Here is an 18,785-nt window from a genome sequence, read left to right on the forward strand (position 1 = left end):
ATGGTGGTATTCGAACCCCCGACCTCGTGATCGCTTATGCAGATTCTGATACTGGACTTTGTGACGAAAGCGCGCCATTCGCGCCAAAGGATTCTAACTAATAATGTAAAAAATATTTAGATACCGTCTAACAAACATCCAAACAAACATTCGCATTTATAATACTAGTAACATAAAAACAAAAATTATAGGCCCAACTTACCTGGTTTGACTATCACGGAAGATCATGTTGGAGAAAGGAGGTGAACGAGTGAGCGATTAACCTCAAATAACAATTCAACGCTAGTCATGAATATCGCAACAACCGGATAACTTTTAAATGCGGTTGCATATTTGTACAACAGTTTAGGGAGTGTCAATGGCATTGTAGTCAGGTTACTATTGCATGTAGAAATTTTATTACATCTTTTTTTTTTAAATGTAAATGTTGGCAAACTAGTGGCCACTTGATGTTGCAAAAATAGCTCAGTGTCTGCTATCTGCAGTATGTAAGAATGTTGCAGGTGTTCAATTTAACTGTTTTTTATTCATCTTAGTCGATCCGTCCAATCAACTGAACATCGGTTCCTAATCGTACAGTTTTCTAAATGTCGTTAGATAAATTAATTCGATGTTCTTTATATTTTCCAAATTTAATTTTTTATACTCTCTCAAGATTTCTTATTTATTTCATTTATGAATCGAATTGTAAAATTTGTTTCTAAAAAATGTTAGTTTAAATTCAAAAATAAATTGTTCAATTGAATGAATTAAAGTGACTCACCGTCATTTATCTCATTCTTGGTAAAGACTTTGGATTCATTCATAAATCAGGACCGACCTGAACGGGGGTTTTATTTTGATGACGCATGTGACGTCATTCCTCAGGTCACTTAAGTACAAATTCTGTAGTACGACCGATCAATTCTTAGTCATTGCTAATCGTACTTTGTCTCGGGTCCAAAGTACATATTTGCAGAATATATCTCAGTAGACCCCAGTCTGATCGGATTCTAAAGGTACTAAAAAGCTACAAGAAAGAGAGAAGATAGAAAAAAGAGGAGACTAAAAATCATCTTCCATTGTATAAAATTTTACTAATATCATACATGCAAATGTTTGGATGGATGGATGTTTAAAAGTATCGCCAGAAAGGCTGCATGGATCTCGCTGAAATTTGCAATGATATAGTCTGGAAGAACACATAGGCTACTAATTATTTGTTATTCCACGCGGATAGAGTCGCGGGCGAAAACAAGTGCTAACAATTGTATATCTGCAAACGATATTTTCGAAGCAAAGTTGAAATTAAAATGCATTGTAAACACAGAATAACATTGAACAATGTAGATGTTGAAGTAATAGGTCAGAAACTAGAAAACATGCGATGTTTGAAACTTGTCTGATTGTCTATGCGCATAATACTATCGCCCTCGTATCCCTGGCCACTTGGAACTTATATATACGAGTGATTTGTATGCAAGCAGTAGTCGTTTGTGCTATTTTCAATAAGATGCGCCTGTTTTTGGTAAATTTTAAACTATGACAATATTGTTAGTGAAGTTAAATGTTACAATTTGTGTTTGTGAAATACAATCAGTGAAAATAAAGATGTAAATATGTTTGTCACCTTATTAATTTTATATTTAATTGGGATGTTTGATCGAAACTGTAAGTTTATTTTAATTTTATAAAATATTACATAAGGTTTGTCCTGTTTTTTTTTATATCATAAGGTGGCAAACGAACGAGAAGATTTGTTGTGCGCAAACCTTCTTTGACGTCCTCGTCTCAACAAAGTTTACAGGCAATCGTAGGAAGATTTTCTTTTTTAATTTTTAAATATCTCTTTTATACTGAAAATATTTCTCGTCATTTACCGCTCAACACAACGTCGCGACGATTGAAAATTATTTAAGCGCGTACATAACCAAATGTAAGATTATGTCAGCGAAGGCGAATTTAACGATCCAGGTTTATAGCATCCTTCGCCTGAATACAATATGTTCGTCAAGTAGATTTGTGATAGATAAGAGAACGGGCATTACTCAAGCCTGCCGCGGCTTGCATTTTTATTCGAACAAATTATTATATCAAGGTTAGCCTCGTGTTAAAGACCCAAAATCGTGAGACTTAACAGTTCTGTTTACAACTCGCCTTTTAAATTACGTAATTTATGTAATATGGTTAAAAGAAAAAATGTCGCAAATTATACTTTAGCTGAAACTGAACATAAAAATAAATCTTAATATAACGTAAATACAAAGATTAAGCAATCAAAATTTCATGTGAACATCAGACGTGAATGCAATTAATCCGGCCATCGTCATAAAATTATAACGGCACTGATATTTAACGGCCATTTTATTACTTTCCGTCATAAAATGGCGATCACAAGATTGTTACATTGCTACCAATATTCTACATCTAATTCTCTACATCTCATCATCTCTCTGTCCTTGTCCCACTTACATAAGGTGCACAAGGTTATATCCTTCTTATCACCCGTCATCTCAGTCGTCACACCTTTCTTCATGTCACCTTTCACACAATCCACCTTTTCCCAGACTACCGATGTTCATTTATTTACAAATTTATTAGTGATTTTTGCAAATTTAAATTTATTATAATAAGACGTTAATTAGTTATATTGTTATAATACAATAGTTACTATCAGCTTCCACTTTTCTAAACTCGTACAAAAACATCGACAACAGACAAATATTTGTATGTATTATAGTTTTCTCAAAATTATATAATAGTTAAATAAATAATAGATAAATGTTTTTGCGCATCAGTAGTTTTACTTCTCTATAAAACTATGGACAAAAAAGAAATAAAAACCTTGACTTGTAAGTCGCATCAGTTTAGCATATTCTGGGATTATCTTCGGTTACGTAAATCCTGCCTCAGCGAGTCTTAGAAAAGTTTTGCCTTCGTATGAAACTTTATTGTAACTTAGTTTAACATTTTCTGAATTTTAATCTATGTATTGTAATACAGTCTATTTTGTATTGTATAAAATCAACATAGATTGACGATGAGGAATTATTTATATGATGTAAGTATACACCAGCTTGACGGCGACTCCGTCCGCGCGGAATTTATCATCATCAGCTCACTATACGTCCCTACCGAGGGGCTCGGAGCCTACCCTAAGTTAAGGGTGATTAGGCCATAGTCAACCACGCTGGCCAAGTGCGGGTTGGTTGACTTCACACATATCTTTGAATTTCTTCTCAAATAAGAACGTCGCCGTAAGAACGTCGGATAAATGTACATATGTAAATCGGAAATCGAAAAACACATTGGTACATGGCGGAATTCAAACCCAGGACCTGCAGATTGCAAGTCAAGTGCTTGACCACTGAGCCACCGACGCTCTAATTCTCTCTCTCAAAACTCTCACCGCGCGGAATTACATGAAGGGAATCGAACCTAGATTTCGGTCCAGTCCGTAACAGTCCACTTAACAACTGCCCAACTGACGCTTCGGATCTTAGTAATTTAATAAAATGTCCGAAATTTCATAAAACAATATGATTTTGGTATTCCTGAACGCGTTCGTAATTTTATGAGTTGCGTGTCGTCTATAAACGAGATTGCGATCTGTCGTAAAATCTACTATATAGTTACAAAATGGCCGCCACGGATTAGTGTTTGGCGCGCTTTTAACATTTAACCAATATGGCCTCGTAGTCGATTTAATCACGGATCTACAATAACAATTAACATAATAAAACGTGAAATACACGATAAATGAGAATTTTGCTCGTTTAATAATTTCATATAAACATTGTCAACTTGATTCATAAAAAATATCACGCAATACTGGTGGGTGACTGGTTTTAATAAAATCAAGTTTTTTGCTTCGAGTTAATTCATAGTAGTCATTGTAAAAACTAATAAAGATATTATCTAGCTATCCTTGCTTTAAGAATACTAAGAGACATTTGTTATTCATCTATTTACTATGCGATTATCCTTAATAATGTACCTACAGTTTGAAGTTGTTCGAACTTAAAAAAAATCTAATTATGTATGTATTTGTATTTAAAATATAAACTGGAGACATGACAACATTTAAAAAGACTTATGCAGACTGGCTTTATCAAAATTAGGGTTGTGTTATCGTTTACTTATATTTTTAAACGACTTCCAAAAGGAGGAGGTTCTGTATGTTAATTTATTGTCATATATTCCGTTGTGTACAATAACATACTATTAAGTTGTACTTATAGTCCGACAAACTTATCTGGACCCTGTGAGCATAAGTAAAACTAAATTATCATAGCTCACTAGCGCCTCCTTGTCAATGTCAAAAAAACAAAACCCTTGTCGTACATTAGCTGTCTAGTCATGGTCTTGTCTTTTGTGTCATTTTCTGTACCCCAATAGATTTGCATTTTTTTATTTTCTGGCAGAAGTAACAGAGCCTCTCATCAGATCAGATAAGTTTGTCGCATTATATATTAATATTTATCTGTAAACCGTTCATCGTGGTTGAAAAATTCACCGTTGGTTTCTGAGATCAAAATGTCTGTATAAAACACATCCTCAACCCTGTTATTATCTTTGATAATACAGAGATAACAATATGTTTTAAACGGAGATATTGATCTCAAAAACCCACGGTTAGTAAGTCATTGTGTAACGCATTTGCTTGAACTGTCTAATAATCATTTTGCTTGTTGACAGGCATGAAAATGACTATGTCGACGACAGCGACGATGAGCGCGCGGGTCCACAGGAAAGTGATACATAAGCGGCCGCACCCGGGCAAGTCGGGGCTCCCGGGCAAAATGTTGCACGCGGGTAAGATGGCGCACCCGGGCAAGAGCGCGCACAACCCGGGCAAGTTCGCGCACCTCGGCAAACTCGGCAAACTGTCACACTACGCGCACACGCACTCGCTGCGCCCGCCGGAACCGTGCGAGAACAGTAACGACAGCGGGCTCGGTCCGGACCCAGTCAACAGGTGAGAGACGCTCGGCCGGTCTCCGGTCTTCGCCGCTCTGTGTTATGTCGCCTTACGGGCTTAACCGCTAGCGTACATGTCTGTATAATATATCATAGCATATCATCGTCCTAACACGCTAACAAGCGCCTCACAATGTCTGTATTCATCCACTCGCGATATACTCGTGGTTTACACATATTGATACTGCTAATTCGTAACCACAATGTCTATCTTTATCTAGCTTAAGAATACATACTTGTACAAAACGGTATTCATTATAAATTCAATAAATTCATCGGTCATAATATTTACACCTTGTATTTCATTATGTTAATCTATGTGAGTGGTCCAACCAACATGATTACAACAATAATTGTAACAAACAGTAGTTTAATTGGAATTTAATGATTACGAGTGAATGTACGAGTATATTCATGCGAATACGTTGTACTCACAACAGATTCATTAGTGTATGCTTACAAAACCTTATTGAATACTTGTCGGGGAAATTATGAGAAAGCTAAACTGCAGTCAGATGACAAAGAATCAACAACAATTATGTTAACTTACGTATTATTTGGATAACTTTCTCTATATATCCTGTTGTATTTAAAAGATTTAACACTATTATTTAGTAATTTGCGCGACATATTATTTAACCTTCGTAAGCGTGGTGATATGTAATAGAGCACGTTTCGTGTACTCTTATCTAGTTGGTGCAATCTTACGAACAAATTCTTAGGTGTATTTATCGAGTACTAGATTGTCTGATGGCAAACGATAACGCCTGGCGCCTGCCCTCTTTACTTTAAACGATATTAATACATCGAATGACTCATCATATGTTGAATCAATACGTAATTAGAGACAATAAAAATCATCCTTTTAAATTTTTCTTTCTAATTTTTATGTATATTTTTGGTAGTAAATATACACCAAGTTTTTTTCGAATAACATTAATTTTCTTTAAACAAGACAATGAAAACATGATGTACAGATGTTTCTTCCTATCTTAAGTTAAGACAACCTACGCAATACTAAATTGAAAAGTTACCTAATGTACATAATATGAAACATTATCATTGCATGAAATATTTAGTACAGTGTCCTGTTTATGCAATGGGTATACATAAAGCCCGCTAAACGCATGGCATCGCTTATTACATATATCATAGTACATAGTACATAATGCACGCGTCGGTCAATTGACCTATATATACATAACATAATGTATCTACATATTTTGGGTCCAAGATGATTTCACGGCAGTGTAAATAAGTGCCGAAATATATGTGCTTGAGCTTTCTTGATGTTATATTTTAAGTGTAGTATATAAACACTTGTATCTCCAATCCTCTATGTTTGTGCGGGTCATAAACTGTCAATTGTTACTGATATCCACAAAGGAAAATAAACGCAAATTTAAGTTAATCAAGAAAATTCTTAACTTCGTGTCAATACAAGAACTCTTCGCCGATTTATTCTTTAAAAATAATCTATTGCCTAGCATAAAAAAGATATCTAAGTACATGCCTATCCATGAGTATAAAAAAAGATAACCACTCCATCTGATCTAGGCTTCAAGAGTTCATATGCAAGGAAAGCAAATGTCTTTTCTATATAAGCAAAAGCTCTGAAAGAACGCCTACAGACATACATTATTTTTTGACGTTTATTTAAGCTCATTTGACGTATAATTAAATGTCATTCGGTCATTCATTCGTCATACATTCAAGAAGATCTTTACTCTAACAAAAAACGTTCACACTTCGACTTAAATGTCTCAAACAGTGCCTTGTGAGCATATTTTCATTCGCATACATCCGTGACAATTCACTACGTTTTCAATGTTCTATAAATTTAAACTCTATTACATACAACATAAAGACGAAACGTTTACCCAACGTGCGTTACTAAAACGTTTTTTATTTACGTTTTTAGTGTACAATTAACACAATTACGTCGTGTTAGATAATGGAACTGTAAGTTACTGGCAATCTATTGAGGTAATGCAATCGAATCGGCTTCGAACTGGTTTGAATAAAACTGGTTGAGGCATTATCGTTCCCAATGCCTCAAAATTGTAGTTTAGAAGCGTTAACATACAAAATGACTTGGTCACTAAGTTCAGGTCGTTTTGTTTTTGCTTACAACAATCTGTATTATGCTACGGGGAAATAATATTCTGAGAAGTTTAGTAAAACACGATACAATGACGTTGAAATGGATATACTTTTACCCATCGTATCGGTATAAGGATACAGATGGATACGGATATCAATACATTTAGGTTTGCGTTAACGTTCAGCACGAGGTATGCCGTGCACGTGCGTGTATTTTCGGCACGATCTGCTTCACGACCTCATGACTTACCACCCACTCTTATTCGCAAATAATCAATGGCCGCAAGCGCTGCACTCGCAGCTAACCATTCGTAAGCTGAAATCAATTTTATTTATCTCCGTTTTAAATCGATTTTCGAATAACGTTCCGCGTTATTTTCTTGTGAACATTTTTCAACTTTTGCTTACGTGTAGAAGGCATTTTTACTCTATTGCATACGAAAACAAAATGTTATACTATGCGCCAGAGTTACGTGACCGTCTCGTTAATGTCCTTAGGTTTCAATACTTAATTGATCTTATTAAGTCTGATCTATCGCTCCCTTATAGAAGATGTAATACAGACATGTGTGGCAAATATATTAAAATAATCTTACACATCAGAGCTAGCGGTTGCCCATTACGATGATAGGATAAAAGATATATCTCTTAGTGGCTATTGGATTCGTTTTCCTTAAATGAAAAATACAATGGATGTTTATATACACCAAGTTAGGTTCACATGATCAAAGTGAAAATCGAATTTCTTATATTTTTAATCAATTCGCTAAATTTTCCTGACATTCCTTTACAAGAGTTATTAATATATTATAGGCGAAATTTTTTAAATTAAATCTACCATTCGTAGTGTAAAGGATGTATTGCCGCGTGTGCTCAGATGTGCGGACACGACGGAGGAATGGGACCATGGTGAGGCGAAGCGGCGACGCGCGGACGAGGACCCGGTTAAGGTAGAGTGCGACGACGCCATTGATGCGTACACGTTCGCGCCCGCTCTCGCACCCGCGCCCGCGCCCGCTCCGCTCGACACGCCGTCCACTCAGCTGCCCGCTCCCGTGTACGTTGCACAGTTTTTTTTAAACCACTTCAAAGCGGAGGATGTTCTCAATTCCTCTGTATTATGAACTTCGTTCTGGTGGACCGATTTGGATAATGTCTAAACAAAAGCTAGTGTTTATCAAAGTTGGTGGGAGTTATACCAAATCCAATGCTATTGCTAAATCCATGTCACTCAGAGGTAGCATGCAGATATTACCGATTTAAATGGTCACAACCTTCCAAGTACGTTGCTTTAACTTTCAAAGCAGATGTAGAATTCACTATTGTGGAGATTGCGACATTAATAATTGATTTATGTGGGAACCGAAAAGTAAAGGCAAAAAAAAAATTTGATCCACAGTGGACAATAATAATCACTTTCCGGAAATAAGAATATGGTTGATGTAGGATTCGTTTTATTTGTAGTCTAAAATAGAGAAGTGATAGATCTTGAGATAGGCACGTTCCACACGGCCACGTCATAACACTACGTGACGTGTGGCGAGAGCCTTATCGCATCGTCAGCACTACACGTACGTTATAAATCTGCATAACTCGCAGCCACTCCCCCTTTCTGCATCACAAGAGGTGTGCCTAAACCAGTGGTTTCAAGACTAGATTTGGTCCGACCCACCTAACAAAAAAAATTGGTAACCTCTTGGCCGTCTTCCCAAAGCTGTTAGCTCCATAAATCTACTAATGTGATCTTTCAATCCCCATTCAATATTGACTCCCAATTTTACCCCACTCGTAGGTCGCGAGCCATATTTGGAAACTCCTGTCCTGTGTGAGAAGTCCATCCCAAGCGGTTCTTTGGCTTAGTCAATTTTAATCCCAAGATGTTGGAATATTCCGTCAACTATACAGTTTACCGCTTTTAAAAACATAATAACCTTATTTATTGTATCAATCGATTGTATCACAGTAAATAGGGACGATTTTTCGAAAGGCTTTTGATAAAAATATCCTATTTACTGATGTTGTATTTTTCCTCTTCAGTGTTAAATGGAAATTTCTCCAAAACAAACGTGTTTTTCCTACGACCTTTATTAATTTTCACATCAATACAGTGAAAAATATATTATAAATGAAATAAAAAAATAAATATAGTGAAAGGAAATCTGACGACATTTTAATAGTTTATTTTATACCCACAAAGGTATGTAATAAACAACCATGTTTTTGAATAGATTTTTTTGTTGTACGGCTTCTTAAACTTATTGATATCGACAATTGCACTAAATGCTGAATCCCATAATGTAGTTCTGTAGACAATCTTTAATGAAACTCATAGAAACCTTCTCCAGTCTAGTTATCAGGACGCAGTGTTTAATAGTTGAATATCATATCAAAGTTTTGAAAACTTACATTGTTTATGATTTCTCAATAATTACCGATGAAAGCCAAGCTAACCTGGCTCAGGAATATTTGATCTTTAACCCTTAACCCGGTCCGTAAGGTAACTTTCCCGCACAAGGAGGGTTGGAGAAAGCTTGTTGTTTCTCTTATGGATATAATTCGCAAGTGGAGTCTTGTGGCAAAGGGCAGTCCGATTCACTTGATTGATATTTTATGGTGTCTGGTACTAACTACGTACGGAGAGAAATGAATTTCGTTTTTTTTTCGAATATGGAATAATATTACCTAGGACGTGTCTTAAATTATAGACGCGGATCATTCAATTCTATGGAAGGCATTGTGTCAAGCAACGGATTAATTATTATTGCGGACTGTTTATATTTACTATGAGATTAATGCAAGCGGTAAGTCCTCGTTTTAATGGTGTTTTACTTTTATTATTAAAATTCTGCCAGTATTTAATTTTCAAAAGTTTAGATGGATCCGTGTTGTTTTCTCTGTTCAGTATATTTATTAGTAAATATTCGTTACAGGATTAGAGCGGGGTGCAGTTTATCTAGTCCAAACATCTCGGAGAGTCCGGGTAAACGGTTCCAGGAGCCGGCGTACCGGGCCTGCGGGGGTAAGCTTGGCACCAGCGCCAAGCTCGCCGGCAAGTACGCGGGTGGAGGCAAGCTGGTTGGCGTGGGTGGCAAGCTGAGCGGCAAGTTGGGGGGCAAGTACGGCGGCAAGCTGGCGCAGGCGCTGGCGAGGCGGCGCGCGCTGGCCGCTATGGCGCACTCGGGTCCGCCCGGCCTCGCTGCGCCGCTTTCCAGCCGCTCGCGGGATGGCAGCGTCGAACTGCAGATCCTCTGCCAGCCAGAAACACAGCATCGAGCGAGGTTCGTTCATACCTTTAATATACTTATCATACGTAGATCTTCGTCTTCATGTACTGTTTTGAAGAGAGAGAAATTTACAGACACCTGTCTGCACCTTAATACCGATCTCATAAAGATTTTCTTTATCTAGAGCAGTAATTAAAGTCTTGTACTGTCTCCAGGTATCAGACTGAAGGCAGCCGGGGCGCCGTCAAGGACAACTCCGGGAACGGCTTCCCCATCGTCAAGCTGGTCGGCTACGACAAGCCTGCCGTCCTGCAGGTATCTTTATCACTTTCTTTTAACTCATTTTATTCCTCAGAGGTTTTCCATCATCTATACTAATAGATCTTAGGCTCAATTTGTTATTAAACATACCATATCTTAACTGAAACATTGACTTTATTTGACTTATCACACACAGCTAAACACTGATGTAACTGTTGTCACCAGGTGTTTATCGGCACGGACAGCGGGCGCGTAGCTCCCCACATGTTCTACCAGGCTTGCCGCGTGGCCGGTAAGAACTCGACGCCGTGCCGCGAGCGCAAGGAGGACGGTACCGTGCTCATAGAGCTAGATCTAGACCCCAGCAAGAACTGGCAGGTCACCTGCGACTGCGTCGGCATACTCAAGGTAACCCACCACAACTAATTCATTCATTACCACATCAGGTCTTCTTTATCCAATTGAAATGAATATGTCTCTTGTACCCTGCGTTTTATTTATTGCAAATTAAATGTCATCTACCGCAAGTATACATTTCCAATTTAGTAATCTATATATATATATATCTGATTGAGCAACGAAAGCTCGATTGGTCTGATTCGAGAATAATATGTCGTTGCATTCCATTGTCCCCTAAATAAGTGGACAATCGGAAGTGTGCGGTGCGCGGGGCGTTATCGCGGCGTACGGGGGGTTGGAGGTGGCGGGTGGCGGGGGGCGGTCAGTCGCGGCCTTTGTCCCCGACGTATCGCCGCGACGTTTTATCTTAGGTCAATGCGCCTCCGCGTCTTCGTACCACGCTTTACTTGCTTCTATTCGATAATAGATTCTTAATGTTGTTATTTCTATGCCTTTAATATACGATAATGTTTTTACGACGCTTACATTATGTCGACAACAATAACAATGATAATCTAGCTGTATCAGTTTTAAAAATTGAACAAATCCATCATATAAAAGAACATGTTTTACCCCATCGCTAAACATATTATTTCGTCCATTTGAGTTAAATTTTATGTGGAACATTTAAATTATAACAGGAACGTAACGTGGACGTGGAGCACCGTTTCGGTGAGGCACTGGGGGGCAGTGCTGGTGGTGCGGGGGGCGGACACTCTGCACGCGGCAAGAAGAAGTCGACGCGGTGCCGCATGGTGTTCCGCACAGACATCGTAGACGCCAGCGGACGCTCTGAGACGCTGCAAGTTTGCTCCACGCAGATCATATGCAGTCAGTATCTACACTAAATTTACATTAATCTTTATCTGGAAGCTTCTGTTGTTATATTGTCCTTGTTTATTACAGCTCAACCCCCCGGTGTGCCGGAGGTGTGCCGCAAATCACTGGTGTCGTGCCCGGCGACTGGTGGCCTGGAGCTGTACCTACTCGGAAAGAACTTCCTCAAGGAGACGCGCGTCGTCTTCTGCCAGCGTCAGGACGGACACACAACGTGGGAGGAGGAGGTCGTACCCGACAAGGAATTCCTACAACAGGTATTGTGATCTTCCAGATAAAGTCAAATCGTAGATAAAAGAACACTCCGTATATTTTTATTCTTCTTAAAAAAAATATATTTTAGTATGTTCCTTAATATATCATGGAGTAGACCCTAAGACAAGAAAGACAAAGAATAGAGTCTCCACTGAGATTCACTTAGCTACCGGCGGATTATGTGACGCGAGCGATGTGTGCGTGTTGCAGACGCACCTGGTGTGCTGCGTGCCGGCGTACGTGCGCACGGACATATCGGAGCCGGTGACGGTGCAGCTGTTCGTGCGGTCGGGCGGGCGCGCCTCCGAGCCGCACGCGTTCCGCTACACGCCCCCGCCGCCCCCCGGCGGCGCCCCGCTGCACTGCACGCTGCACCACACGCTGCACCACTCGCTGCAACACTCGCTGCAACACTCGCTGCAACACTCGCTGCAACATGCGCAAGGTACGCAACTCCCTGCACACACTCACCTCATTATCGCGACATTACACGATACAAGCGCTGTTTCTTGTCATTACATATTTTTTAACCCCTTACCGCATACGACGCCAATCATGTTTTTTTTAGTTTATAAGAATGTACTTATTTTACCAAAAAAATCAAAAGTTGTAGTATCAAAAATATACATATAAGGATTTTTAGATATCAAAATATCTATAAATACAAAAATATTTGTAAAAAATATTTTTTATATCACACCTCCTTCATAGTTTATGCAGTAAGGGGTTAATTTCAAATCAAAATTGTTTCAGTTTAAAAATAAAACATTTTATCTGCAAGGTTATAACAACGTAAACTTAACCTGCATAAGTATAACTGAATCAATTTACATACATTTTGCACATAAAGGATATCTATGTACAACAAAAAACCTCGCTTTGGTTGTATATGCAATATAACTGTTTAATAATTTGTTATGTTATGTCAAATATGCATGCGAAGCTTCTCTGGTCAATTAAATGTAATTCATAATTGCTCCAATTTTATCTAACACACTAACATGTATTTGTCGCGAGGGTTTTTGACCTTGACACTGAAAAATAATAAAAGAAAAATATATTAAACTTTAAATGCTTGTGTAAAAAAATAACAAAGTCATTCACCCTTTGTGACAATTTCGTCTGGGTTTAAGGGAATATAATAACAATTATTTATTTGGTCTTAATAAGAGATATTTGTAAAATATGTTTTCAGTGTACTTCTTGGTGTGCTGATAATGTTCCTATCATTTTTTTTTTGCTATTTTTTTAATTGTTACTTAAAATGTTTTGCCATTTGACATATATATTTTAATAAAATGCTTTAATTTACCACGAAGTACGCAAAATGATTACTTTTTATGCCATAATAATAAAGTAACAAATAATGACAGATTAACTCCAAATACTACTTTCAGCGTTGCTTTTGTCTTTTTTTTTATTACGGTAATATAACGTTTTACACAATAGTAATACTTAGAAACGTTTGGTAATTTTTTAATATGTAAAAATTAAATGACAAAACAAGCAAAGCGTTAGTTGTATTTGTGAGTGAATCATCTCTAACAATCAGAATGTTGCTTTATAACGCCGTAACAAGTTGAAAGTTGAAGTGTTGCTTGTTGTTCATTGTGTTCCGCATGTTTTAGCGTACGGTGGTTGTTACCATAGACAATATTATGTGAGAAATATTCTTTTGGAAGAAATGACTGATGCGCAATTGGCGTACTGTTTCTTTTTCCCTTTCTGTTCAAGCTAGGTCTGTCTAGGTAGCGAGTCGGCAGCCGCAGCCCGCATCGCGCCGCCCGTCACGGTACTGACACACACTCACTGACACTGCGCACTGCGCAATGCGCCACCGTACCGACATACCCACATCTACCCTCACATTTACACTGCGCAATGCGCCACCGTACCGATATACCCAAGTCTACCCCCACATCTACCATCACAGACTGCGCCACGTTACTGCTTCTTTCTCCCTATATCTGTCTCCACACAAACATATAGTATGTTCTAAATATTTGATATTCTTTCTATCGATACTTCAAATAGTAATGTTGCTCTTCAAATTCGGTCTTGGTTAATATCTTAATGACGGCATGAGTTCCTTCCAGTAAGATTCCATATGTGCAGTACATCTCAGAATCTACGTAATTTTCTACCAACTTTTTTTAAACATAATATCTATCTTACTATTTATTTATATATACAGTTGCAAATTCTAGAAAGTTCTATGAATCGTTAAATATCGTCAAACAAACATTCATAAATACAAACTTTCCCAGTTTCAGGCGCACCAACACGATTCCAGCTATAATTCCTCCACTCTAACACATTTCAAATATTCATACCTCACATAAACCACAAATCAAACTAATAACGATTTTTTTTTAACATAAAACAACGTCAGTGGAAACTAAATTGTTATTCCGTTCTGTTTTAAATCTTTTTTTTTTTCAACAATTTTTTAAATATTTTGAAATTCGGTATTTTTTTGTAACGTTAAAAACCTTATACGCATTTTTTGATTTCGTGATTTTTGTAACATTCCGACATTATATGGGGCTTTAATTCAGTAATATTTCAAGCTTTCAGGTGTTTAGGAACATTTTTTCATGATATTACCTTGTTTTCCGACAAAATTAATCTGACTTAATTGTTAAATTCATGAAAGTTTGTTCGAGCGCGATGGGTAACGTATATTATTTTTTTTTTCATTTATTTACAATATTAAAATGAACCGCGTTAATTTAATGTTAAATTATATGTTTTTCTTAACTTTGACAAACTACTGAAACTAGTATCATGTCACACAATCGAGAAATTACTTTTCAATGACACATTTTTTTACAGTTTTTACACATCCTTTCCCCCAAGTAGCCTCTCTCGTACCGCCCTAAAAATGTAGCTTTCCCTGTACTGCGCAAAATACCTTGTTATTTGATGAAAAAAAAAACGTTATATTTGAAAAAAAAAATTGAGACTGTTTCTTGAACTTTTTTAACAAAATGTTGTGTTGAATTTGTTTTAATTATATTTTTTTAATGTATCGACATCATATAATACAAGATTGAATGCGCCATGTTTTATCTGATGGAGTAATAAATCTTAAACATATATAAAATATCTACAAGTTTATTCGTAACGATAAAACGTCTTCGGCAACTTACGTCCAGTATTATATTATATTAACATAATAATTACTCGATATTTAATTAAATATTGTAAGTCTTCTTCAAGTCAATATTTTCTTCGAGAAATTAGAAGCAGTTTCAAATGTTTAAAATTTCAAACATAATTTTTTACTTTGAACAGATCATTAAGATCGGTTATTATTAATTTAAAAGGACAAACATATTGTGTCTGTTTCATTAATATTATTAATTGCAGTAAAGCCTTTAATAAACAAGGCTTATGCTTAGCAAGCGAGCAAGCAAACACGAAATATAAGTATAGTAATATCGTAAAAATCGTTATTCCTAAAGCTTGACTCGTACTACTGTAAAATTTTAACTAATATATTTACATTTAAAGCATAACATATAGCAATAGCACAAAAAGTACAGGCACGATTACAATAGTTAGGTTTTTTTGGTGGCCATTATATTAATTCCCAATAAAACACACAACAAAGGACAATAGCAAGGAGATGAAAAAGATTTGAAAAATTTTATCGTTTCAGCGCAGAAAGAGTAAGAGTTAGGTTTTATTCCTCCATCAGATAGAATTGGCTACGAAGGTGATTTGCGTCAGTCCAGCAAGCGTAGCGGCACTAGGTAGGCAATAGAGTGCGTCAGAACACCCCGTCAATAATGTGTGGCGTGTGCAGGATCCACCAGCGGAGCACCCGGTGCAGCAGGAGCCGGCGAAGAGCCGCGGCCCGTGCTGGCCTGGGGCGGAGCGCCCGGCATGATGCCGCCGCCCGCGCTGCCCGTGCGCCGCCCCTCCCTCATTCTGCCCGACCCGCACTCGCCGCTGGGACTCAAGAGCGAGGTGCGTCGCAATATCATCCTTATTGTAATAGACACAAAGACTAGCAATTATCTGATCAAGTGTAAAAACTTTTATCCTCGAACAGCAAACTTTACACTTATATAGACAGCACTTGCTGCAATAAAATGTTTAAAGCAACTGGAATACGTTCACCTCAGGTTTTTGAACTGGCTAATTTGGTTCCAAATGTGTAGAAAGCCGACCATTGCGTCTACATAAACGTTGAAAATGATTTAAAATAGTACTTCGCCTCGCTAGCAAACGGACTTATCAGTAGTTGGTGCAGTAAACGCTGTTATATAATTTAATTTGCTACTATTTGTTACAGATGCTCATAATACAAATGCGGTCGGGATAAATCTTGTAATTCCTATGACTACATACCCTCACCCCATCCTAACCACGTCCATCACTAGGAACATATCTTATCTTATTCTTGTATACAATATATGTCCGACATGTGTACACATATGACGTATTGAGGTGAAAAGGCACAGCAATATAGTCCAGTAGGCATTACAATGGGCGTGACGTGACAGAGGATGCGGTGCTTGCGCAGGTACCGGACGAGAACAGCCAGCACTCCGCGTCAGACGAGACCTCCTGCGGACCCGAGGGACCCGACTCGCTGCGTCCCGCCCACAGCGCCCACAGCGCCCACACCGCACCCCTCGCCGGCATCGATCTGCGCCTCAAGACCGAGACCGGCCGGGACTCCGCCAACCAGGTCCGCCCCGCGCCCACGCGCCCACACGACACCGCGCCCACACACTGACACACCTCAGCGAGAGCGCACACAACTCACATTCTCTTGCCTGTCGTAGATAAACACAAATGATCAAATATATTGCTGTTTTAACTTTATTATTTTATATATTGTGGCTTAGATGCCATCAAAACCGTTTAAAATAGAATGTAACGGGAGAACTATGTCCACAGGTGGGCTTCGTGGGCGCGTACGAGTCCATGAAGCTGTCGCCGGGCACGCCCACGCCGAGCCAGCCGCCCTCGCCGCTCGCCACCTTCACGCAGCAGCTGCAGGCCATACAGAACCAGGTGCAGACCGACAAGATGGTCGAGTCCGTCACCGCCGCCATATTCAATTCAGACGGCGGCGGACAGATCTACGTGGACCCCCCTATCATGGACCCCATGCGTCAGCTTATGTCCGCGAAGACTTCCCTGGACCCGCTCGATAGCAACATGAAGGTCCTCGGCTCCGACCTCCTGATGCGGGAGTCGAACCTGCAGGGGGGCGTGCTGCAGCCCACCACAGAGCAGCGCATGATCGTCTACAACCAGATGCAGACCGACCGGCCCGAGGAGACCTTCAACCCCTTCGGCGTCCTCACCAAGATGGAGCTCGGCACGTCGCAGATCGAGCGGCGGCTGGCGCAGCAGAGCGCGCACATGGAAGCCCTCGTGGAGGACGCCATGAAGGCGACGGCGGCCATCCTGCCCGCCGACGCCGCCAAGCTGGACGAGCTGGTAAACTCCCGCGTGGACGACCACCTGTCGGGCACCACCTCGCCCTCCTCCGCCTCGCACGCCTCCGACGTGCTGCTGAGCCCCAACGCGGCCGTGGTGAGCCGCGCGGCCGGCGGCGAGCTGATGCCCGCCATGGCGCAGTCCTCCATCTCGCCCGACGTGATTCTGAACCCGCAGGTGTCGCCGAGCCTGCTGTGCGAGGGCGGGCAGCGCATGGTGCTGCCGTCGGCCGGCTCGCAGGACGACCTCATCATGATCCCCGACATCCCCACCTCGGTGAAGACGCCGCCGGCCGCCGTCAAGTCCATGATCCTGAACGCGGCCGCGGAGATCCTCACCTCGGACACGACGATGAACGCGCTGGTGACGTCGGCCATCAACACGGCCAACATCCTGAGCACGGAGAGCGCGGCGGGCGGGGCGGGGCTGCCGGCGGGCGCGGCGGACGCGCAGCCGCCCGCGGAGCCCGCCGCGGAGACGCCGCTCGAGGCGATGTCGCAGGCGGTGTCGCAGGCGGTCACGCAGGCGGTGTCGCAGGCGGTGTCGCAAGCGGTGTCGCAGGCGGTGTCGCAGGAGATGTCGGGCCCCGTGCAGGGCCTCACCGACATGAGCGACCAGGACCTGCTCTCCTACATCAACCCCAGCACCTTCGACCAGGGTCAGTACATGGACATCTTCTTCTAGCCCCTTCTAGCGCCTTCACACCCTCGCCTTACACCTTTACACTTCTTGTCGTAGTTTTAAGTATTTATATGTGGGTATAGTTTTCCTAGTATTGTATGTCGGTCGTGGTTACTTATAATAATTTTAATATTTGTTTAATGTTACATTTGCAGCTATTTGTCAGTTGTCAGTCTTGTCAGTCAGGGCACGATTACTTAGTTCTAATTAGTTACATTTTTAACTATTCTAATAATTACTGCCAACTTTGATACCTTGAATTGATTTATTTTTTGCTATAACCAGAGACAAGTTCTTGCCGGTGAATGAATGAATAGATCATAAAGAATCTCCTCAAACTTTGGATATATCGTAAATATATATTTTTTTAATTATTCAATATCAAAAAACATTTCCGCATGCAAAGCTCTAGTCATAAAGTCTCTGGCAACATTATGTCTTGTCTAAAAACGTATTTGAAGATATTTGAACTGAAATGGTCTTTATTATTTTCTATAAAATGATTGTTAACAGATATAAAAATGTATTGTTATGACAATAAAATGTAGTTATTAACAATAATACTTTGTCTGTTGCAGTGTGAGCGGGGCCGGGGGGCGGGGG

General features: G+C 39.8%; 1 protein-coding gene across 4 annotated transcripts in view; it reads left to right on the forward strand.

The window, feature by feature from the left end:
* NFAT (nuclear factor of activated T cells 3) overlaps positions 1–18,781 on the forward strand; it is a 70,137-nt gene extending 51,356 nt beyond the window's left edge. For 3 of the 4 annotated variants that reach the window (XM_013325794.1, XM_013325795.1, XM_013325796.1), the window contains 12 exons: positions 4,678–4,957; positions 7,940–8,119; positions 9,993–10,340; positions 10,502–10,601; positions 10,773–10,955; positions 11,588–11,777; positions 11,853–12,040; positions 12,249–12,483; positions 15,850–16,013; positions 16,573–16,740; positions 16,953–18,159; positions 18,761–18,781. In XM_013325794.1, the coding sequence (XP_013181248.1) occupies positions 4,678–4,957; positions 7,940–8,119; positions 9,993–10,340; positions 10,502–10,601; positions 10,773–10,955; positions 11,588–11,777; positions 11,853–12,040; positions 12,249–12,483; positions 15,850–16,013; positions 16,573–16,740; positions 16,953–18,159; positions 18,761–18,765 (3,248 nt within the window). In that variant the 3' untranslated portion in view covers positions 18,766–18,781. The remainder of the gene's footprint in view (positions 1–4,677; positions 4,958–7,939; positions 8,120–9,992; positions 10,341–10,501; positions 10,602–10,772; positions 10,956–11,587; positions 11,778–11,852; positions 12,041–12,248; positions 12,484–15,849; positions 16,014–16,572; positions 16,741–16,952; positions 18,160–18,760) is intronic. The other variant, XM_013325797.1, reaches the window with a different exon arrangement.
* Positions 18,782–18,785: the final 4 nt, after the last annotated feature.

Source organism: Papilio xuthus, unplaced genomic scaffold (assembly GCF_000836235.2).
Source record: "Papilio xuthus unplaced genomic scaffold, Pxut_1.1 DF824655.1, whole genome shotgun sequence".
NCBI lineage: Eukaryota > Metazoa > Arthropoda > Insecta > Lepidoptera > Papilionidae > Papilio > Papilio xuthus.